Source organism: Camelina sativa, chromosome 18 (assembly GCF_030686135.1).
Source record: "Camelina sativa cultivar CO46 ecotype springtype chromosome 18, ASM3068613v1".
In the NCBI taxonomy this organism is placed as follows: domain Eukaryota; kingdom Viridiplantae; phylum Streptophyta; class Magnoliopsida; order Brassicales; family Brassicaceae; genus Camelina; species Camelina sativa.
Genome location: NC_141897.1, coordinates 16,066,458 through 16,088,674, shown reverse-complemented (window position 1 = coordinate 16,088,674; position 22,217 = coordinate 16,066,458). Strand labels below are relative to the sequence as shown.

At 37.1% G+C, this 22,217-nt stretch overlaps 4 protein-coding genes across 7 annotated transcripts; 1 reads left to right on the top strand and 3 right to left on the bottom strand.

The window, feature by feature from the left end:
* Window positions 1-1,284: 1,284 nt before the first annotated feature.
* Window positions 1,285-4,979, bottom strand: LOC104761361 (putative plastid-lipid-associated protein 14, chloroplastic). Its single transcript, XM_010484436.3, has 14 exons — window positions 4,701-4,979; window positions 4,152-4,472; window positions 4,014-4,057; window positions 3,855-3,933; window positions 3,657-3,773; window positions 3,390-3,572; window positions 3,210-3,296; window positions 2,991-3,097; window positions 2,821-2,908; window positions 2,640-2,720; window positions 2,472-2,548; window positions 2,236-2,371; window positions 2,078-2,140; window positions 1,285-1,989 (listed from the first exon to the last, which is right to left on the bottom strand). Exons 2-14 carry the CDS (start codon window positions 4,455-4,457, stop codon window positions 1,342-1,344), a joined length of 2,016 nt encoding a protein of 671 aa, XP_010482738.1. The 5' UTR covers window positions 4,458-4,472; window positions 4,701-4,979; the 3' UTR covers window positions 1,285-1,341.
* A 200-nt stretch (window positions 4,980-5,179) lies between these two features.
* On the top strand, window positions 5,180-10,158 carry LOC104761358 (uncharacterized). The gene is made up of 5 exons (XM_087499068.1): window positions 5,180-6,232; window positions 6,709-7,570; window positions 7,736-9,026; window positions 9,173-9,259; window positions 9,341-10,158. The coding sequence occupies exons 1-5, from the start codon at window positions 5,680-5,682 to the stop codon at window positions 10,073-10,075; spliced, it is 3,528 nt and encodes a 1,175-aa protein (XP_087355194.1). The 5' UTR covers window positions 5,180-5,679; the 3' UTR covers window positions 10,076-10,158.
* Window positions 10,159-10,223: 65 nt separating this feature from the next.
* On the bottom strand, window positions 10,224-16,732 carry LOC104761359 (histone-lysine N-methyltransferase ATX5). 3 transcript variants are annotated; one of them, XR_015588744.1, is made up of 23 exons: window positions 15,230-16,732; window positions 15,096-15,151; window positions 14,802-15,015; window positions 14,574-14,711; window positions 14,433-14,501; window positions 14,269-14,337; window positions 14,092-14,183; window positions 13,909-14,001; window positions 13,593-13,728; window positions 13,395-13,497; window positions 13,197-13,296; window positions 12,826-12,950; window positions 12,432-12,577; window positions 12,244-12,348; window positions 12,012-12,076; window positions 11,722-11,929; window positions 11,538-11,624; window positions 11,387-11,446; window positions 11,269-11,305; window positions 11,049-11,135; window positions 10,879-10,953; window positions 10,694-10,794; window positions 10,224-10,615 (listed from the first exon to the last, which is right to left on the bottom strand). XR_015588744.1 is itself a non-coding variant. In XM_087499070.1 (23 exons), the coding sequence occupies exons 1-23, from the start codon at window positions 16,067-16,069 to the stop codon at window positions 10,525-10,527; spliced, it is 3,150 nt and encodes a 1,049-aa protein (XP_087355196.1). In that variant the 5' UTR covers window positions 16,070-16,640; the 3' UTR covers window positions 10,224-10,524. The 3 variants fall into 3 exon arrangements, 1 of the variants encoding a protein (XP_087355196.1); XR_015588743.1 differs by having other exon boundaries at window positions 11,223-11,305; window positions 15,230-16,715; XM_087499070.1 differs by having other exon boundaries at window positions 11,049-11,144; window positions 11,225-11,305; window positions 15,230-16,640.
* Window positions 16,733-18,103: 1,371 nt separating this feature from the next.
* Window positions 18,104-20,403, bottom strand: LOC104761357 (zinc finger protein CO3). 2 transcript variants are annotated; one of them, XM_010484430.3, is made up of 4 exons: window positions 20,011-20,403; window positions 18,620-19,090; window positions 18,350-18,481; window positions 18,104-18,227 (listed from the first exon to the last, which is right to left on the bottom strand). In XM_010484430.3, the coding sequence occupies exons 1-4, from the start codon at window positions 20,113-20,115 to the stop codon at window positions 18,150-18,152; spliced, it is 786 nt and encodes a 261-aa protein (XP_010482732.1). In that variant the 5' UTR covers window positions 20,116-20,403; the 3' UTR covers window positions 18,104-18,149. The 2 variants fall into 2 exon arrangements, with proteins under 2 accessions (XP_010482732.1, XP_010482733.1); XM_010484431.3 differs by lacking the exon at window positions 20,011-20,403 and adding an exon at window positions 19,473-19,616.
* Between the last annotated feature and the right edge of the window lie 1,814 nt (window positions 20,404-22,217).

Here is a 22,217-nt window from a genome sequence, read left to right as displayed (position 1 = left end):
GAATCATGTCTCAATCGTGTCTAAGTTCAAGATAAACACATTAGCTAGATGAGAAGGAATCAAAAAATTTGAACTTTATTCAAATTAAACAAAAGTGCTACTTTTATTTTTGTCAAGTCATGGACATCAAACCCTGTCTCAATGGAATAATGCATTCAATAACATACGTATCAGAACGAGGCCAAACAAGAGAAAGTGTAGTTTTTGCCACGTTTAGTGAAAGAAGTGGAATCGAACCATGGTCATGTCAATGTGTCGAGGATGGTGGAGACCATGACGAGCCATTTGGCAATAAAAATGAATTTTTTCTTGTTTTGGAAGGTATTGTTTTTGTTTTTGGAGTAAGAATGGGGAGAAGAGTCAAATGTGGCCATTTGGATAGTTGAGGAGTCTTTGTATCAATCAACGGCCACATGTTAAAAGAGTCTTTCCTCTCCTTTCACAGATTCAAAGGGTCAAAAGCTCTCTCCCTATAGGGCCCTTGGTCTTATAATTTAACTATATAAACTGCTTTGTTTGGAACTTTGTGTCTTTGTTATTGTGTATTTTTTCTTGTTTATTAGTACTCTGTTTTATGTTGGTTTAGTTTTAGGGCTGTATCTAAAACTTTGCATTTGAGTTATTATAGTATGATTTAAGGTTAATTTTGTTTGTCCATTTAAATACATATAGTAAAACGAATTCAGGTATTATTATTTAGGCCTATTTGATACTATAAAAGAAATCAAGAATCATGTCCCCTCGGCCATGTTAGGTGGACTTCTACAACACGTGTTTCTTTACTGCTCACTGTAAAAGACAAAACATATTCTCCTTTTTGAAAATTTGATAAGCTTATCAAATTATAAACAGTAAAAGTAATAACATATATATACTCCCAAAATATTCGAAATCATTGTATCATTTCTATCTTAAATCTCCAAACCTCATTAGGATATGGACGAAAAAGTTAAAAGAAAAAAAAAATTCGATCCAACTCAAAAAATTCTTATGATACTTTGTTTTTGTGGATGCTCATCTTTACAAAATGAATAAAAAGGTTCGAAATACCATTTCTATTAGAATATAAATGATACTTCAGGACGAATCTTTAGACAGTCGACAGATGTATTGCAAATCATTGTGTTTCTGTTTCAATCATGAAATGGTATCTTCATGATTTGATGAAACCATATTAAAATCTTGAGCTTTTTTTTTTTTTTTTTTTACTAATAAGGCTCTTATTACAATCTCAATCAAGAACCAAACATTATTACAACATACACAGAGAGACTGGCTACAGGGTTTTAGTTCTAAAAAGAATGATCCTTTGTTATATACATAAAGAACCGAGGCAAGTGGCTACATACACTTATCGTTGAAGCTAGACCTTGTAAACAACAATGCTGAACCATTCACACACCTAAGTACAAGTAACCTACCGTCTATATAAGTCCCACACACAAGCTTAGAAAGATCAAACATTTCCTGCGGAATCTGCTTTCTAACTTCTCCAATCACGTTCTCAGGCGATTCTATACGATCATTCATGCTCATTGTGACTTCAATCTCTCCAGAGACGAGTTTCGCTACAGGAAGACTCGACGGAAACTTTTTAAAGGGCACAACTTTTTTCCATTTCTGGGTTTCAAGCTTCTCGGCTAAACCTTCTTCAGCGTCTGGTTCGCCCATTGAGAACTTACCAATGTTCTTTTTTTCTTCTTTGAGATAAAGTCTTTTCCCGGCTACTAGTCTGAATTGGGAGAGCGTTTGTAATTTCCCGGTGGCGCCGGTTTTGTTGTGTGGCCAGTCTTTGGTTGTTATGGCAGTGAAACCAATATCAGAGGTAAAAGAAAGTGAAGTGTTGTTTGCTGCTTCTGAAGCTTGGGTTATTGTTAAGTGAACATTGCCTATTAAGGCTCGTGTGGAGGGCTGGCGCAAAGTTAGACCTATGTGCTTTCCAGTTGAGTATAACAGACGCCATCTTCCCGGTAAAAGATCCAACCAATACTGCGTTTACACAAGAGATCACTAGTTATAACAAATTAAATGTGCAATATATCAAAGCTAAAGGATCAAGAGAGGTGGTAATTCGTACGTTTGGTTTTGGATAAGGATTTAGCATCTCCATTAGTCCAATGAAGTGGGCAAGTCTTTGGCGCTGCAAAAGATTTGTTTTCAATTAGTCTTTTAGTTAGGAGACTGAGACTACAGGTTCAAACTTCTTAAACTAACAGCAAAATATCTCATATATACCTGAGGCATGCGGTAAATGTATTCTTCTGAAATCTTTACAGCGGTTGATCCAAGACCCCATCTGATAATATCCATTGATGGGGCAACGCGCCATCTTGGTCCACATAGAAAGGGATGCTTAAGAGCATCCAAGCAACTGCAACAAAACCCAACAGATTATGTCAATGTAACTTATTAGTTTTTGCCCAACTTAACGACTCCACTGATTAGCAATATTATCGTGCTCTATATGTTACCTTATTCTTTTAGAAGGTCTGGTTGCAATTAATGAAGATAAAAGGTGCCAACCTGCTCCCCAGTTTCTATCAAGTATCTGACAGCAAATAAGGGGTGATGATAAGCAACTGTTTTATCTCAAGACGAGTGAACAAACTAGCACATAGCTCTGAGTAGTGAGTACTTACTTGAACTCCGGTATTTCCAGATTCGGAGTTTGTATTGAGCGTAGTCACAAAGAATTCCCGTAGCGAGGAAGGATCATTCCCCTAGATATACATTTAGAAGAATTTTAAAGGACATCAACATAAGTTTATAACTCATCTATGGATTATTACATTGAGCACACTCTGTAGCCCAGTTATTTACCTTTGCCAGGAAAGACTTCAATTTCGCAAAGATTAATGGATCCATCAGTTCTTGAAGTATCATTTTTGCCATCATGAATCCAACACATCTTTGACCATAAAGGAAAGGTAAAATTAGGCTTAGTAGTGCAACTAAACAGAATTGTAATTAGCATCTCTCTCTCAAAATACCTCATGTCGAATGCTATCATCATTTGTCTTCTGTCCATGGTACTGTAAGCACTGCTAGTACTTGCACCATCCCCGTAAAAGTCAGCAGCATTTCCGAGAATCCCTACCTATAAGTTTGAAAAAACAAACTTGAAATTAATTGACAGATCTGAAACATACATAACTAAGAAAATAAGTTAGCTTAATAATCAAACTTCACAACTGAAAGTATATACTAACTTTGATATGTCTATCCACAGGGCTAATATGCACATTTTCCAGTCTCAGTTCTGTGTGAGCAAGACCATGGCTGTGCAAGTAATTGACCTTCAAGTTAAACACCACCAAAAGAAAAATGTTATGAAAATCATATCAACTAAAAAAGAAGTACTATGCTTGTTTGAAGGAGACAATACATACTCCTATTAAAATATCTCTCATTAGTATACGGATTAGTCTTAATTGCCTTGAAACTGCAGGCCCTCCTGTTGTATCATCCCCCACTCTTCTGAAGGATTCTTCATCTAATGCAAGAGTAGCTTCTAATGTTGGAAGCCAATCAGATTGTTGAAGCCAGTGTCTAATCGAGAAACTTCCATGGCACTACAGGAAGAGATAAAGTTTAGTGAATTGTAGAAACATATGACTAAACCAAACCGTATACTTGCACCATTTTGAGGCACTTACCCCATGTACGAGGGTAAACGAGTACGGATCATCACTCAAGGTATTGGAGATATAACCGTGAACTTGCATTGAGTAAGAATGGTACAGAAGCCTACGACGAACTAGCTTTTTTAATACCTGCAAGTAGTAAAAAAATTGGTTACCATACTGAAGAGATTACAGTAAGCAACAAAAGAAACGGAAATGGGAGGGACGAACTTCAATGGCTCTTCTTCCCCTTTTTTGAGCACGAGTGGTATTCAATTTCCGAAGGACAACTCCTTGGTTAAACAAAGGGCTGTGAAATTGAAGCACCACAGATGAAGCCCTGAAATCATCATCTTGAAATCTTGATATACATATTAAGTAGATACTGACCTATCTGGAACCTGAACTATAGCTTCAAACACAAGCTCATCCGCCTGCCAAAAAAAGGAAGTAAAGCCAATCAGTTGAAAACATAGGGACAAATCAAAAAACCAACATAGAAAGAAAACATAGACTTGGTTTAAATACCCTGCCGCCATGACCAATGCTAACACGATCAAGAATCTTAAAATCAGACCACATGAACTGCTTCACATGTGCTGATCCATCATCCACAGAAACCGAAGAACCATTCCCAACATCCTCGTCTATCTCCTCCACATCAGATGATGAAGGCTTTAAGGAAGATGAACAACGAAACTTGACAGGCTTTGCACGAATCGAACTTGTGGGCTGCCATAGGCTACGGTTTCGTTTCAAACCAACAATGCTGGAGTTACGCAATACTTGCAAATTCGGCAAATTTGGAGTCGAAAAAACACCACAGAGTGCCATCAACACAAAAAACCTCTACATAAAAATCCAAAAGTAATCAACTTTATATCAAATACAAACACACAAACCAATCACACACAGCTAGTTTGACATTACTATTACAGATAAACTCAAATCCACCAACACTAAAAGCCCAATTAATCAAGAAATTACATATCTTTACACAAATAGAGATTACGTGAACATCTCAACTCCGCAAACAATCATTGAGCAATCATTTTATACACGAAATCAAGAACTTACCGATCAAAAACAGAGATAGACAGAGAGAGAAAGAGAGAGGGATCTGGTGGAGAGACGAAAGAAGAAGGCAACTTTCACATTCAAAAAAATTTGGTCTTTCTTATTCAGTATGAAATTGTATATAAGTACAAAGTGGCTCGTGAGAGTTGCGTGATGAAGTACGCCTGAGGCATCGCGCCTCGAGGTCTACCCACGTCTACCTCCGCCACTCCATTTCTCCTACAAATATCTCTCTCTCTCTCATCCCCAACCAGAAAACAAAAATCTCTTTGGGCCTTATTGACCCACAACCTCCTTAACAGGCCTTTATAGGTCCTAACGACATAAACCCGTAATTAATTACCCACGATGAAAGGTTAAAATAGTCATTTAACCAATAAAACTCACTGCGCCTTAATAGCTAGTGGGCCTATACTGGGCCTAATGAGCTGCAGCTGTATCCAGTTTTTTTTTAACCGTGTGACGTGGAAATAAGCGAAGCGCACAATAAAAAGAACCGGACGAAGAAAGCAAAATTCGATCTGATAACCCCCCAGTGGCATAAAACCGTAAATAAGACACACGATTAAAGGCTCAGATAGTCATTAACTAAATTATCCCTTTAGTCTTCCCCTTGTCCGAAGAAAAAAAAAAAAAAAAAAAAAGTTTCTCGTTTTCTTCAACATTGAAAGAGCATTAAGCCTCTTCTCTCCCCTTCTCTCCCCTTCTCTCTCTCTCTCTCTCTCTATCTATCTCTATATCTCCCGCTCCGTGGTTCTTTCGTAAATTTCTCCAATTATAAATCTCGCCGGCGGCGGCGATCAACCTAATCGGAGTCTTGTATTTTTTTGTATTATATACGGTGTAAGATCAAATCAAAAATCCAAAGTCCCCTAAAAACCTCCGTCCTGGTGTTTTTTTTTTTTAATATCTCGATTTTAGGGTTTGAAATCGATTTTTTTGGGGGTTTTTGTGAGAGATTTGTGAGGGGGGGAAGAAGATGCCGAGGAGTACGAGGCATAAATCGAGTAAGCATAAGGATGCGGCGGCGGCGAAGGAGTATTCTGATTCGGAGAAAGAGTCGAGTTTGAAGGAGAAGAAGAGTAAAGAAGAGATTGCTTCTAGTGTTAGGGTTTCGAAAGAGTCTGGTTCTGGTGATAAGCGTAAAGAGTATTATGATTCGGTTAATGGTGAGTATTACGAGGAGTATACTTCTTCTTCGTCGAAACGGAGGAAAGGGAAGAGTGGTGATAGTGGTGGTAGTGATAGGTGGAATGGGAAAGATGATGAGAAAGGTGAGAGTTCGAAGAAGGTGAAGTCGTCTAGTGAGAAGAGTAGTAGGAGGAGAGATGATGGGGATGGTGAGGAGACGAAGAAGAGTAGTGGTAAGAGTGATGGGAAGCATAGAGAGTCTAGTAGAAGGGAGAGTAAAGATTCTGAGAAGGAGAGGGAGAGGGAGAAGGAGAAGGATAGGAAGTATAAAGAAGGGAAAAGTGACAAGCTTTATGATGGTGATGATCATCATAAATCTAAAGGTGGTTCTGATAAAACTGGTAAGATATCTTCAAATGATTTGATTTTTAAAAGCCTTGATAATGAACGCATTGCCTTTAGTAGCGTTGTTTTGAAAAGACTGTTCTTTTGGTTTTAAATTGACTTGAGTGCTCGTTTGTGATGTTGATTTGTAGACTTGTTATTCCATGCCAAAACATGTTTCTCGTTGCCCATTGTTGGATTTGGAAATGAAGTAAAAATCTTACTCTAAGTGTAGACTTTTGAAGTAGTTAGTGTTATTAACATTTACAGTATTTATGCACGTTGCTTCTGCTCTGCTGCCCTTTCCAAGATAGATGGGGATAGTGCTGATTTGCTTGCTATTATATTAGAGTTTGAGGCTACATTTAACAGGTTGAATACATGTTAATTCATAAACGTTGGTGTTTTTGGTAAAGATTGCTCATAGATCAATTGGATTGTTTACAAAATTTCTTAATGGGTTTGCTAATCTTCCTCTTTCTTTTGGATTCAGAATCAAAAGCTCAGGATCATGCAAGGAGTCCTGGTACGGAAAATTATACTGAGAAGCGATCAAGGCGTAAGAAGGATGATCATGGTGCTGGAGAAAAGCATCAAGATAACAGTGATGATGTTGGTGATAGGCTTGATGACTACATTAAAGATGGAAAGCAAAAGGGAGAGAAAAGAGATAAGTATCGGGAAGACAAGGAAGAGGACATCAAACAGAAAGGTGACAAGCAGAGAGATGACCAACCTACTAAAGAGCATCCTAAGTCTGATGAAAAGCTCCTCCGAGATGAAAGTAAAAAAAAATCTAAAATTCAGGATACTGACCATGGTCATGAGCCTGACAGTGAACTTGAAGGATATCATGACCGTGAACGCCATAGAGACTATGAGAGAGAAAGTGATCGAAATGATCGGGAGCGCGAGCAAGTTCGGGATCGTGATCGTGACTACGAAAGAGATAGGGACCACCGTGATAGGGATCGGGAACGTGATCGCGATCGTCGAGATTATGAGCATGATCGTTACCATGAACGAGATTGGGACCGTGATAGGAGTAGAGATCGGGACCGGGATCATGATAGGGACAGGACCCATGACAGAGAAAAAGACCGTGGTAGTCGTGACTATTATCATGATGGGAAACGAAGTAAAAGCGACCGTGAAAGGGATAATGATCGTGATGTGTCTCGTCTAGATGATCAAAGTGGTCGGTATAAGGATAGGAGGGAAGGTAGGAGGTCTCCAGATTATCAGGATTATCAGGAGGTAACCTTAGGCTCTAGAAGCAACAGAGCAGAGCCTGATGGTGATATGATAAGATCAGAGCGCCAACTTTCCAGTGCGGTGGTTCAAGATGAAAATGGGTATGATTTGTCTATTTTAGTGTGTTGTGATTGGTTCTGTGTGTTCTTATTTATTCTAATGTAAATTTGGGTTACTGCCTGAACTTCAGATTTAATAGTGTGTGGTAAGCTTTTGAAGACAATTGAAAGTTGAGATTGATTAAAGCTTTTGTTATGGTGAAACAGGAATGTGTCGGATCAGATAACCAAAGGTGGTTCTTCAAGGGAGGCGGCTGAGCTGTCTGGCGGATCAGAGAGAGGTATTAGACATAAAGTTTCTGAGAAAACTGCAAAGATGGAAGATGGTGTTTTGGGCGAGTTTCCGGCTGAAAGGTCCTCTGCCGCCAAAGCTTCACCGCGACCAATGGTTGAAAGATCTCCCTCTGCGACTAGTCTTGACCGGAGATACAATAATCGGGGTGGTACAAGACGGAGTCTTGAGGTTGAAGAATCAGGTCATAGGAACAATGGTAGGGATTATCCAGCAACTGAGGAGGAAAGGCTTCTGGTTGATGAGACGTCACAGGCAGAACTATCGTTTAACAATAAAGCCAACCAGAACCATTCTTCTTTCCCTCCACGACCTGAATCTAGGAGTGGCATTAGTAGTCCTAGAGTGGGTCCTCGAGAAGAAGATAACAGGGTCAACACCGGTGGACGTTATAAGAGAGGCGTTGATGGGATGATGGGCAGAGGGCAAGGTAATATGTGGAGAGGTGTCCCAAGCTGGCCATCTTCACTTCCAAATGGATATATTCCATTTCAACACGTACCACCTCATGGAGGTTTCCAAACTATGATGCCGCAATTCCCATCTCCATCTCTCTTTGGGGTGAGGCCTTCTATGGAAATGAACCATCAGGGAATCTCTTACCATATACCTGATGCTGACAGGTTCTCTGGTCACATGCGTCCACTCGGGTGGCAGAATATGATGGATGCCTCAAGCGCTTCTCACATGCATGGTTTTTTTGGGGATATGAGTAATAGTGGTTTCAGGGATGATTCAAACATGTATGGGGGATCTGAGTGGGACCATAACAGGCGCATGCCAGGCCGTGGCTGGGAATCTGGTGCAGATGAATGGAAAACTCGAAATGGAGATGCGAGCATGGAAGTCTCATCAATGTCTGTTAAAGATGATAATTCAGCTCAGGTTGCTGATGATGAGTCTCTTGGCGGCCAAACAAGCCACTCTGATAATAACAGGGCAAAAAGCGTTGAAGCTGGGTCAAATCTAACATCTCCAGCAAAAGAAGTACACGCAAGTTCTCCTAAAGTGATGGCAGAAGTTGCAGCTGAAGATCTTGTTTCGGAAACAATTGATAACACTGAACGTTATCGCCGTCATTATCTCTCAAAGCTTGATATATCAGCAGGACTTGCTGATTCCGAGCTGCGTAAATGCATTAGCTTATTGATAGGTGAAGAACATCTAACAGTTGATGATGGAACTGCCGTGTTTGTAAATCTCAAGGTAAAATTTTCTATCCTCTGACATGAAATCAAAAAGGCAAGCTCTGATATCAAACTGATGAAGCAAAAGCTTCTAGAAGACATCAATCATTTGTTAGTAACTTAATAGATCTTTTTTCTTATATCTCTACATTCTCTAAATGACAGGAAGGTGGGAAGAGAGTACCCAAAAGTAACAGTACTTCCTTGGCGGCTCTTTCACTGTTACCATCTCAGAACTTTTCAGTATTTCAGGTAATGCCCTAACTAAGACAAGTAGCTCCTGGCAGTTTGAGACTTATGTCGATACATTAATGTGAGCTTTCCCACTTGCAGATAGCTATGGACTTTTATAAGGAGCAACGATTTGAAATAAAGGGTCTTCCAAATGTCAAAAGTCACGGGCCTTCTCAAGTCTCTCCTTCCAATCTGGTTAAAGTCGAAAACAATGATGATCTGAGTGATGAAGTGAAAGGAATTAGTTCAATGGATACATCAGATGTGAAAATTGCAGATGTGTCTGATTCAGACACATCCCAAAATGAACTGCAAAAAGTTTCGTCACATGTTGGTACAGAAATGAAGATAGAAACACTAGACGCAGAATCTTTGTCTCCCAACCCAGACAAGTCTCCCAACCCAGACAAGTCACCTGAGTCCCTAAAAGCTGTGGCGTCAGATGACATTGAAGGCTATGTACAAGCTGTGGCTTCAGACCACATTGAAGGTGATGAGCAAGAGACGAAACCGAAGCCAGATGAAGGAGCTGGTGTAGACCAAACAATGGAGACAGCTCCCGAGCATGATGGTGTTCCAGAAGATGATCCAGTTACCTTGTCAGTAGCTTCACCGGCACGCGTGGCTATGGATGTCGATGAGCGGAAAGATTTGTCTGTAGACGAGAACATGGAAGAAGCAGAAGAGAAGAACGAAGCTGATGATGGTGATGGAGAGGGAGATGGAAGTGTAGTTGTTGGGGATGTATCTCCAAAGGTAACAGAACCATTAGTTCATGAATCTGATGAGTCAGTAATAAGTCGGATACATGATTCTCCTCAAAGTACACATTAAGACATTTCTATATTTCCATCTCATTTCTGTTTTGTTTTTTTTTCGAAATCTTTTACTTGCAATGCAAATTTTTTTTCTTCTCATGTTCCTTTTGTTTTGTGCCATCTTTACCCATTTCGTGCCGAAAGAAATAATAAAAGAAATAACATGAAACAAAAAATGCTTTGCAGTGTTTTTCATTTTTTTGCTTTTTGAGCTTTTTTGAGTTCTTGAAACACTAAAAAAAGGAAAACATTTGGAATTTAGCTATACATCGCTAGGAACTTCTCTCTACTCTCTACACCTACAAAACAAATGCCTTGGAGCTTAGAAGTGTCTTATTCAGAAGTTACATCAGCTTTAAGCTCCATAAGTTTCCTATTCAAGCTTCCTGGGTTAGTTGTAATTGAGGACAAACAATGCCCTGCTTTCTTCTTCTTATGTGTAAGAGCAGCTACATACAACTTTCTCTAATTCATGAATTTTCTGCAGTTGCTAGATTTGCATAGACATGGCACTTTGAATTCATCTGCCTCATCTGGATCAAATAAGTAATCATATCTGCAAAAACACAACCATGTCATATTCAATGAATGGGTAATAGTTGAATCATGTTCAAGAAGAGACTGATGTGTATACGTTAACTCCTCGCCAGAGGCTACAGTGGTCTTGGCAATCAGAACAATCCTACTTTCGTCATCTCCTACACTCATAATCCTTGCATAGCAATTTGGCATACACTGCATCACACAACACAGCAAGATTTTGTACTTAAGAGTCTTTGTCGGTAAAATCTCGATTTATATACATGATGGATTGCTTACCGAATGATTTATTAGTCGAGCGATATTCCCTTTTTCTGTAGCATCCACCACTACTTCCTCACTAATCTTAAACAGCTGCAACAAGTTCAAAACAAAGATAAAGTTTCACAAATCGATTTTCACAACCGAAGTTAAAGACTGTCACAAGGGAAATAATGATTTCAACTCACATAACAATCCTTCCCTTCCTTACGATATCTTGCTTCCCTCAAGTCTGCAATGGTTCCTCTCACTTGTTCCCCACGGTATTCAAGAACCTGAGAAGAAATTATATTTCAATATTCTTCAACACGACAGAGGAAAGGAAATAGTTTCCCTTCTTGAAAGAAGTATGTTCAGATGGCTCTTCTTGAATATTTCTTCTCGCAAAAAGACCCCATCCATGTATACCAGATCGACCAAAGCAAACCCGATCCATTTCTGTCCTCTGTCACAAGACAATAATACTCATCAGATATTGATACAACTACATATTACAACCTCTTTCTAACATATGAGGGATGCTTACCTGCAAGTAGTGAAGCCGTTCCCTGAACGAGGAAAATGATTTGGGTTCTTCTGCCACATGCTACACATTATATTTAACAAAAAGACTCAGTCCCAAGTTGCGTTTCCTGGTACATTATGCTTATTGACCCTGCATAATGATTTTTTCTTACCCTGAATGCGTTCAGAGTTTGGATCGCTTCTGAAGGATGATGACGAGGTCCTCCTGTGTAGTGAGGAATACCCTCTTGTTTTGTCCTCTATAAATCACAAACACACACATAATGAGATCAGTCTACCAAACAGAAGGGACTTTAACCCAGTGCATACAGAATTTTTAAAAATTCAACAACATACCTTATTAACCTTTCTTTTATATAGTCGACAACGAGCAGAAGAAAATGGATCAACTGGAATGGTATCCTCTGCCGCGGACTCTTCAACTTCTTCTCTATTTGCTAAAATAAGCCTCGAACCCGCTTTCTTCTTGTTTTGAACAAGACTTTTTGCAGAAAAGACCCCTGAAGGCGTTTGTATAATTAAAACAGTATCTGGATTCGGAACCCTAAACCAAAAACAGCACAGAAAACAAAAATCATAACCCAAAATCAAAGGATTTTGCAAATAAGGTATTGAGAATAATTTACCTGTGAAAAGAACAGTATGACACCATCTTTGTTATCTGTCGACCATTTTTCTCCAAGCAGTGCAACTACAGTCAAAATATGCATATATTACCAAAAAAAAACACTTATGATACGAAATACCAATTCAATACAAAATGTTACAGTAATTTGATTCCATACTAGTCAAATGCGGGAGTCAGATGATAAAGAACTTCATATAGAACGAGGAAAACTCAGAAATAATATGGGTTACCTCCATTCTATACCCAGCTCGGGAAGCACACATGGCATGATAATATGTAGAGCACTTGCAACACTGAGTGCATGAGCCATGTATCTGCTTGCATATTACACAATTCTGGAATATATCAAAAACAGGAGAAGGTTAGGAACAAGTATCCGTGGGAGCTAAATAGGAGATCCAGGAATCAGGTTATGTACCTTCACAAAATTACTTGATGGAATACTCAAAATCCCTAAAGCTGGTTCCATTTTTTCTTCACTTGCAAAACATACTTCAGGCTGAAACCAAGCACATGTCACGTGAACCCACAGTGTCTCCACATCAGTTGGCTTCAATGCACCTCCTAATTTATCAGCACACAAAATCTGGCAGTTTAGTTGACGGTCAAAAATTGTGGAATTCTCGATGAAACTGAAATTTCAGTGGGGAATGGATAGCCAAATAAGCTCTTTAAGTAATATGCACAGGTGCCACCAGGAAAATCAATCACTATGGTCTAGAACACCGTTTACTGATTGCAATAGTTGTAACAGTAAAATAAGACAAGTCCATGTTAAATACGCTTCACCAAATAAGGAACGCAAGAAATACCTTTTACAGGACAGAGGCAACACTCTCGTTTGATCTCAGGTGTCTCACAGGCTTTGCAGACCCAAGATGTGAAGTCACGAACGTTTCTCGTCCCATAGCATTCCTGATGAACTGCTATTTGACATCTGAAGAGTAAATGCAACAGAAGACAAAAAATAGTCACAGGTCAGTTACTTTTCCTCTAGATATTTCAAGAAATGATAATAGCAATGAACTTCAATATTACAAGAGATGGTGATCCAAAGATAGTAGATAATGCAAACGTCAGATCAAGCATGCAAAAGTTTACTACAGGCACAAGTAAAGCTTTTCAATCAAAATTTATGATTTGTCGTTAAAATTTAGAGAAACTACGCATTTTAGAGCAGCACCTGTTGCAGATAATGATCTTGTTGTAGTCCCAATCTTCAACCCATCTGCAAACTGCACATCGCTCGGTTGTCCACTTCACGTTGACCGGCTCGTACTTTTCTGCCAATAGTGAAAGAAAATAACAAACCAGCATAAGCAGCTTTTAACGAAGTAGAGAAACTTTTAGATAGGTTCTGAGAATCCGAATTGCTAAATACCTCTAAGAAAGGAAAGCAGCCTCTGCTTTCTCTGCTTTATAGAAGGTCGTTTAGGAGGTTTTGCTGCAGTAGCATTTGCGTGGAACTCTGCTAATTTCATCATCTGCAGTGTGAAGGTATATGGCATTCAATGATCAGAGAAACTTAAAAGACAAAAATCATATCCCTAAAGAGAAACTATGAAAACTTTGAACAAACCCATTCTTCTAGAGGCAACTTGGAGCTTTTCACTTTAACACTAGTCCTCCAATTTTTTGCTTTTGAACCAGTATGCCTTTCCCATTCACTAAGTGCTTTCCTTTCAGGCCCGCAAGATCCACATTTACATACCACTCTGTATATAAACCAAAGGGAGTAAGAAATTAAGAATACTCTATAAAATATTTCAACAAAGATATCTAAAAGTCTGGATAAGTTAACAGGTTAGAGGCTGTTGCTTCGCCAAGTCTAGGATAATTACGAGGCAATAAAAGTGAGAACAATATGAAATAAAGATAAAATAGTGACAGCTTACAAATGAAGGCTTGGAAAATATATGCCTTCAACTCCAGAACATACAACGATAACCTTATCAGGAAGCACCATTGGGGCATTGTTCTTGCCAAGTCTATACCAGAAAACTCTCAAATTTATAATTTGCTCACAATTCAATGGCTAATAAGAATTAACAATAACAGTTGGTGGTAAGAGAACCTACTTGGATTTTGAGTCTTGTTTTTCAGAATCTGATAGGTCAAAGTTAAACTTTGTTCTGCATGTGGGACAGTAGTAATCTGTTTCCCCCAAATCCTTCAGATTAACAAATGAAATTTCTCTCAATACATGAAAGTAACTGGGAATGATAACCTTGAAAACGAGAAACATGAACATGTACCTTAAAATGCTTATGTGATATTTGATCGCACGCTGAGTGAACCCATACTTTACACCCATCACAACGCACCTGAATCACCGTATGTAATCAAACAGTAAAAATACAAGAAAACATTACGTGATTCAACACTACAAATATAACATAAATTTGTCTGCTTTTATTACCCAGCTCTGACTATCCAAACGATTCCATATCTTCTTGCATATCCCACAAACCTGTTTTGGTTTTGTCAACTGCAACGATAATTAGTTTGACTTCATCGAACTGAAACTGAACAAGGAGCATAGCAAAAACTTTAAACATACCCTTGAACAAGGTTTACACAATAACTGATCTCCAGGAATCAGAGCTTTCATTTTCTCTGCCTTCTTAAAAGAAAGTACCATTCCACATCCTACACAGGCTCTTGGATCTCTGTATTTCTGGTATTTCTTCATCATGTTCTGCAATTATACAAACTCAAAGTTCTATGACCATGAAAAGAATAAACTACACACGCTCAAAAAAAGAACTCTTAGCAAAGAGAAACTTGCCTGATTTGGAGCAACATGGTCAAGATATTGGCTTGACCCTGCAGCTTCTTCAATCCATCTGTAGACAGAATCATCAAAAGTCTGGTTACCTGCGGCCATGTTAATATCCTGCATCAGTTTCTCTGTGAATCCTTGGTCAGCCATAAGAGCTTCTTCAAGTGCCTTCTGGAAATCACCAGGGTTGCATTTACGCAGTTCAGACTGTTCTTGAAACCTAAATAACAACTAAACTATTAAGCAGCACACATGTATAAAAAAACAAATCTCGTATAGAAACATTCAACGGCGACCCACCTCTCTACATAATCCACAAAAGGAAAAATCATCCCTCTTCTAACCCATGCATAATCCTGCTTCCATGATCAAGTTAACAACAGTAGACAGTTTTGAGAATCATATAAGAAGACTATATAATATATATAACATACCCTTTCATTCTCTGTCCCAGAGTGACCAAAGAACATGACACAAGCTGCATCAGGTATACAAGAACGCAAAACAAGCTCAGGTGCTTGCGTCATTGGATCGATAACAATAGCCGGCCAAAACGGTTCCTTCCTCCCAGATTTACCCCAAACCAAATCACCAGAGTAAAAATCCTCTGGCCCATAAACACCTTCCTTCTTAGGACGAGTCTCATCTTCAAGCAAGGTCCTCGAACTCATCTTACTATTATTATATCTAACAATCTCTTCACATTTATCCTCATCATCATCTCTCTCTTCTTCTTCATATAATGTACTACCATACTTATAGTTCCTAGGCTCCTGCTGCTTTGTCTGGAAACAATGGTTATAACTAGCTTTGACTTTCTCCTTCCTGCATGCTTCTTCTTGAATCTCTTCCTCGCGTTCTTCGCCACTGCTTTTACTATCTTTCCTCCAATTCTCGATAACCGAGTCATTAAACCGAGAAGGAAGCACCTGAACTCTTCCTCTAGATGTCCTCACGACCGGTGGACGAGAAACCTCAACTACCCTATCACGGTGGCTAGAATCAGAAACTAACCTCTTTGACTCTAACTCCTCCTCCTCTTCTTCCTCAACTTGAGGAGAACACGAGAGCTCCTTACACCATCCATTGAGTTTACCAGGAACAATCCCAGCACCAATCTCTCCAAGAAGATTAAGAGGGTAATAGAAATCACCACCATTGGAGTTGTTGACCTTTCTCTTCTTCTTCTTAGGAGCTCTATCATCTTCCTCAGTTACAGAGTTGCATCGTTTCAAACTCGGCATTCGAGTTTTCAAATTCCGTTTGATTATCATATCTTCTGATTCGAGTTACCCAAATCACTGCATCACAACACTTGGAAGAAAAAGAAAAGAAAAAAACAAACCTTTTTCTCTTTCAAATTCAACAAACCCTAATCTTTCCCCCAATTCCAGGTTCTTGAACGAACACAAAACCGAACAATCCTCGGTTGGGTTTGACCCACTTTTGTCGAGAGATCGTAGTAAAGTAGCAGAATTGTTGAAGGAAGCTTGTAAAAAATTCAAGAACAGAGCGACAGATAAAAAAAGAGAGATCTGTTCCAATAAAAATCCAAACTTTTTTTTTTTTCTCTCTCTCTCTGTTTCTTAAAAGTTGGAAGAAACAAAAATTGCGTACTTTTGTTTTTTGATTTTGGATAAGGAGAAAACAGAATGCTGAATTTTGTTTAATCCAAAGACGAAACCTTTTTTTCTGCTTCGGTGAGAAATTTTTGAGAGAGAGAAGAGCGTGACAGAGTTTAAGAGAGAGAGAAGACGACGACGATGAAGGAAGAGAAATATAAAATAAAATAAAGATTGTTTTTTTTTTTTTTTTTTTTTTTTGTGTTCTCGGACGTGTGCACATTATACCGGCGAATGATGTAAACGAGCTAACTTGCGCTTTATCCTTTCTCTCTTCCTTGCTTTGTTTCGTGTGTCTTCTGGTTTTTGAGTTTCAAGACATATTATTATTCTCTTCATGTTTTTTGTTTTAATTTTTCTTTCTTTCGATTCCGATATCGAACTTTTGTTTTTCTGTGTGTTTTGATTCTTTGTAGTGATGTAATAACTAATAAAGCTCCAAGAACCATGGAACCTGGAAGTTTTACTTGGTACGATTACGACACAGAGTACACGCGAGCTCTTTTGTGTTTTGTTTGGTCATTCATTTCATATATCTCTTTTCTTTATTTGTATTTCATTTCATCTTATTGAACTATTTCCTCGAATTCATTACTCTTTTTCAGTGTTTTTTTAATAGATTTATACCAAATATATTAAATATTAGAGTTTGAGAAAGATATATACAGTTCAACTGATTCATACAAAGTAAAAAGGGATGAATAGTTTGAAAACACCAAAAGAATGCCTTTTTTGAAGAATGGTGAAACTGATGTGTCATGTGTTTCACTGCCTTTTGTTATGTTATGTAGGTTCTAGATAAAGTAAAAAAAGCACTTAAAAACAGTTTCACTGTTTCACACCTAGAATATTTGCTAAAAGTAGTTATTAAACAAGAAACATGTGCAACTTGTTAATAAACACAAGAATAACATTTTCTAGTATTATATTGGTTGTTGTCCAAGTCCAATGCATGATAGAAGAATAGCCGGGTGTTATTAACGAAGCTGCAGTATCATTTAGTGATCTTTCGACCCGGAGTGTAGTGTTTATCATTGTCCACACCTTCCGACTCCGAGCTGAGGGATCAAAGTTCCTCCTCGTTAGATAGCATTCACCCGAGGAATGCCTAGTGCTGCCGTGAGGCAGCTTTTTTCGAGGATATTTCTGCAAAGGACCGATTTGGTTTCTTTTCTTCAAGAGAGAAGGTCGAAAAAATGGGTTTTGATCAGAAGCTAGGAAAGCTCTGTACTTCTTACTTCTTAATTTGGGGAATGTGTGTGCATTCGCTACTGTGGATGGCCAACATAGAAACCAAATCATTAAGGGTGTGAACCAGTAGTTACATGACATGACGTTTCAGCATTTTAGAAAATATCAAAACCTGTTGCAGTGCTTACAAGCAAAGAAACATCAAACACCTTTTTTAAAGATCACAAGATCTAATATATTTATAAACATGTAGAATTTATATAGATTATATATCTACATCTCTCACAACAAGTACATTACTTCTTTTAACTACAACAATAATACATATAACTTTTAGCTACAATTTCTTTCCTTAAAAGCTTATTCAGAGAAACCCCCTTTATATACAACAACTAATTTGGATGCTTATAAAGATTTTTAAGTTTTATACATAGATGATATAAAACAAAACTAGCTTCTTCTAATGAGATGGGCTTTGGTCTCCTTTATTCTTCCTTTTTGCTCAGTTTCCTTCCTTAGAGCCCTTTTTTAATGAACCAATCTATTTCCTCTCCTCTGTTTTCGCAAACCTTCCTCGGACCCTTGGTTGGCTATCTGCAAGAGCTTTCCTGCAAGCATACTGAAACCAAACCAAACAACATAAATGAGAATTGAGTTACTTTGAGAGTCTTTGAACCTAAAAGACTTGATACTCAATCATTTAGATCAGGATCTTGAAGTGTTTTGTTTGTATATATATACCTTGATTTTACGCCCGAAATTGCGCCTGCTCTTCTTGTTCCTGTATCGAGAAAGCTTCTCACGACGATCCTCTGAAGTACAGCTCACAATAATCCTATCCAATGGAGATTGAACAAGACCTGTCCCTAGTTTCTGCTCACCAAAAACAAACAAAATATACTCAAAATCAACAAATTTATCTTTTATAAGGACACAAACTTTGTTTCAAACTTTAAGGTGAGTTCAATGTTTATATTTCTTTTTGTCTTTATTCTTTTCGGATTGTCGAACCTGTATGTCGCCTTCACTAAAGGCTCTTCGCATCCCATAACCAAAATCGAAATCAGGGAAGTTCTGAATCATTACAGTCTCTTGCTGTGCATGTGACGACCAATCCATAGAGCTCAAATTCCCCGAGCTTACACTCTTCTGCATATCCTGGTTCTCATCAATCGTCGTCACAGAGATGTTCTTGATGTCTAAAACATCAGAGAACGGAGACTCCATAGCTGATTTCATCAAGAGATCTTGCTCACATTCATAGAAAGCTTTGTCCAGAAGCTGTTGACCACTCTGCAATGAGCCAAGATCAGGAAGCTCACAAAGCCCTTGTGAAGTGTCTTCACCACAAGAGATCATAGTCAAAGCAGCAGAGAGTGGATCAACGGCTAAGAGTGGCTCTTCAAGAACTGGATCAGGAGCTTTGAAAAGATCACTTTCTTCTCCAATATCGTATTCGGATGACTCAACAAAAGTGTTGTTCTGCAACCAAAAAAAGAAAAGAAAATATCACAATCATAAGTAACATCGAATCAAAGACCACACACAAGACAGAACATAGTTCGAGACATTCAGACAGTGAAACACAGATCTTTTTTTTGTTGAGTGGATTCGTTCAAAAAAGCGTGAAAAGAAAAAAGAGAGATTCTTAATTTTTTTTCTCTAGTGGAGGTTTTTGATATTGTAAACAAAGAGAGAGAGAGAGAGAGAGAGAGAGAGCCAATGAAATCAACAACACAAAAGCAAAAAATTTCTAGTTTTAAGAGTAATTAAAATCAGAACAGAACAAGTCTTGAAGAACACGGAATCTCATGTTCCAGAAATCACGGAATCTCATGTGAAAAAAGAGGCAAATTCCCATTACCACAAATCAAAACCCACAAATAAAAAAAAAGAGACTTTTCTTTTGGTTTCCCGAGAAAACTCCTTTCTTACTTTCTCAATGGAAAAAATAAAATTTTGGCTTCTTGCAGGCAGAAGAAAAGATTCCGTTTTTATTACTTTCCATAGGAAAAAGAAAAAAAAATTAAAACCTATTTTTTTTTTCTTACTTAACTTTCTCAGCAGCCAAAAACACATTTTGGTCAGGTCAGCGGAACCAAAATATCTCATCTAGTGGCCACAAAAATTTACTCAACTAAACAAGTTAGCTACTTCACACAAACACCACGAAAAAAAACACTTCACACTTCAATTTTAACCCCAAGAAAAAGAAAAGGCTAATTACATCATCACAAGACATAAAAAGAACCTATCAGAATCTTTAGAAGAACCCCAAAACCAAGAAAGTGAGTTTTAAAAATGAACCAAGAAATTAGAAAAACTCATCTCAAGAAAAAGATTTGTATTTCTAATGCAGTGAGATAAAAGAGTGAATGGACAAAAAAAGAGTCAATTCAAACCATTTCATCGGGGATTTTGTATGATTTGAAGATGTCTTCGAATTGTTGGATATCAGTGGAACAATTTTGCATGTAACGGAGCATTAATCCAGAATCTTGATACATTTTGAGTACTTCTTGATCTTTGGGAGACAAGTAATTTGGAAGTAAGATATTGGTTTCTTGGGAGAAGATGAGGAGAAATGAATGAAGAACATAAGAAAGCAAAACAATCAGAGAGGCCAAGTTGGAGATTTGAGAGGAGAAACTCTTGAGGGGAAAAGTTTGGTCCTTAGCTCTCCTCTTGCCTTTTTATGAAAGAGAGTCACTACAGTTATTTGTTTATTGTGGACACGATAGAGTTAAAAAATCAAAAAATAAAAAATATTTCAACATAATAAAAACTTAAAATATAAAGGAAAAAAGTGTCCAAGTGCATAGAAATGTCTTTTTGTTGTGTATAATTAATTATTCAATAATTTATCCTTTTCATATTTATATATGTTGCACACCGACTAGATATTTAGCAAAATGGTTTGTGTTAATATCGTAAATTTTAAATCTACACTACATATTGTATGTTGAAGAAAAAACGAAAAAAACTGGAATAAATCTTAACACAATCAAAATCATTCAAACGTATTAATTTTGGCTAAATTGGTTAACATATCAGTATGCTAAAATAGGAACTCAATGATTTTGTCTATAAGTGATTAATTATCTTATAAATCTATACATAGTTAAAAAAAATATGGAAAAATCCTCCAATTCATCTCTCGTTGATTTTAGCACCTAATAAATTTTGAAATTTGAACATTAGTTGTGATTCCATCTTTCCATATAAGAATCATATTTTTTGGTATTTTATTTATTGCTTATAACAACTAATCTTATTTTAAAATATAATAAAATTAACTTATTGATTATGACATTTGCACTGTATTTCTAGCAATTTTATGGAAGTAAACCTGTTAAATTTTTATCCAAAAAGTTTTAATATCTGAGTTCTGATTTATTTATTTTATATAGAGACTAAAAAGTAAGATATGTAAGCATGCAATTAGAACAGGTGCATGACGACTTGCAAGAAAGAAAAAAATCCATTAAGCTTTCTTGTCGTATATACTTCCTATTTTATTTATTTTTTCATCTGTCCTTTTTATATATATTCCATTGATCGTTTCAATCATATGGTTCCTTTTCTTCTTTATTACAAAAAAAACACTGTTACAACTGTATTTTTTTTTCTAATACGCGCTTACGTATTTATACTTGCCAACAACATCGACTTTTGAAGTTTTAAAAATTTCAAAAATAATATGTGAAAAATCATGCCTTGAATTATTGTTTTTCAGAACTAAAAATTAATTTATTTTAACGATAATTTCACTTTAAAAAAAAAACTAAAGTGCAAAATTTTATCTCCTAAATCTATTTCTTTCAAATAAATTTAAATTTACTCCCAAAATTCTTGACATTAGATATTTTTACGAGTACATCATTTCAAGAATCTAGTTCAATCTAGATAAAATACACATATAGTGATAAAAAGGACAAAAGAATTATGATATATCATATGAGATTAAGATAGATAAGAACTGGCAAGTTGAAATTAACATTAAACAATCGACTGATGTTGATTAGGTTAGATTTTTGTCAATCTTTGTTTTGCTTTTATTTTGGGATTATTAGACTATAAAACCAGTTTTTATATGATTTTTGCTTTTGGAAACTAAGCAATAAGAGAGGATTATTAAAAGAATAATTCGATTGGATTAAAATAGACTATGGTGGTACGGCTGCAACTTGTGGTAGCTAACTGTTACACAAAACAAGAAGCACATGTTCGTGTGGGGTCTGCATAGCTCTGTTCCTCTGCCACTTCCTCATTTACTTTTCCACGCTCGCGAGTGAGCATATGAACCATAAAATATTCTAATAAAAAAATATTGTATTTTGAATGAAAGAAGGAAATTAATATTAACAAAATTAATACTAGTAACATTTTGAATGGTTAATAAACTTCCATATTATAACCAATTGAAAGTGAGTTAAGTTCACTACAATACATTCTTTACGCATTTCCAAAATTAAGGTTCTTAATCGTTCAATTAATTTGTGAAAGAAGTACAATGATTACGTGGTTTAAAATAAATAAATATCAGTGATATAAAATATAATATATTATGACAGTAGGAATAAAAAATGATTTATTGGCTCTCTATTAT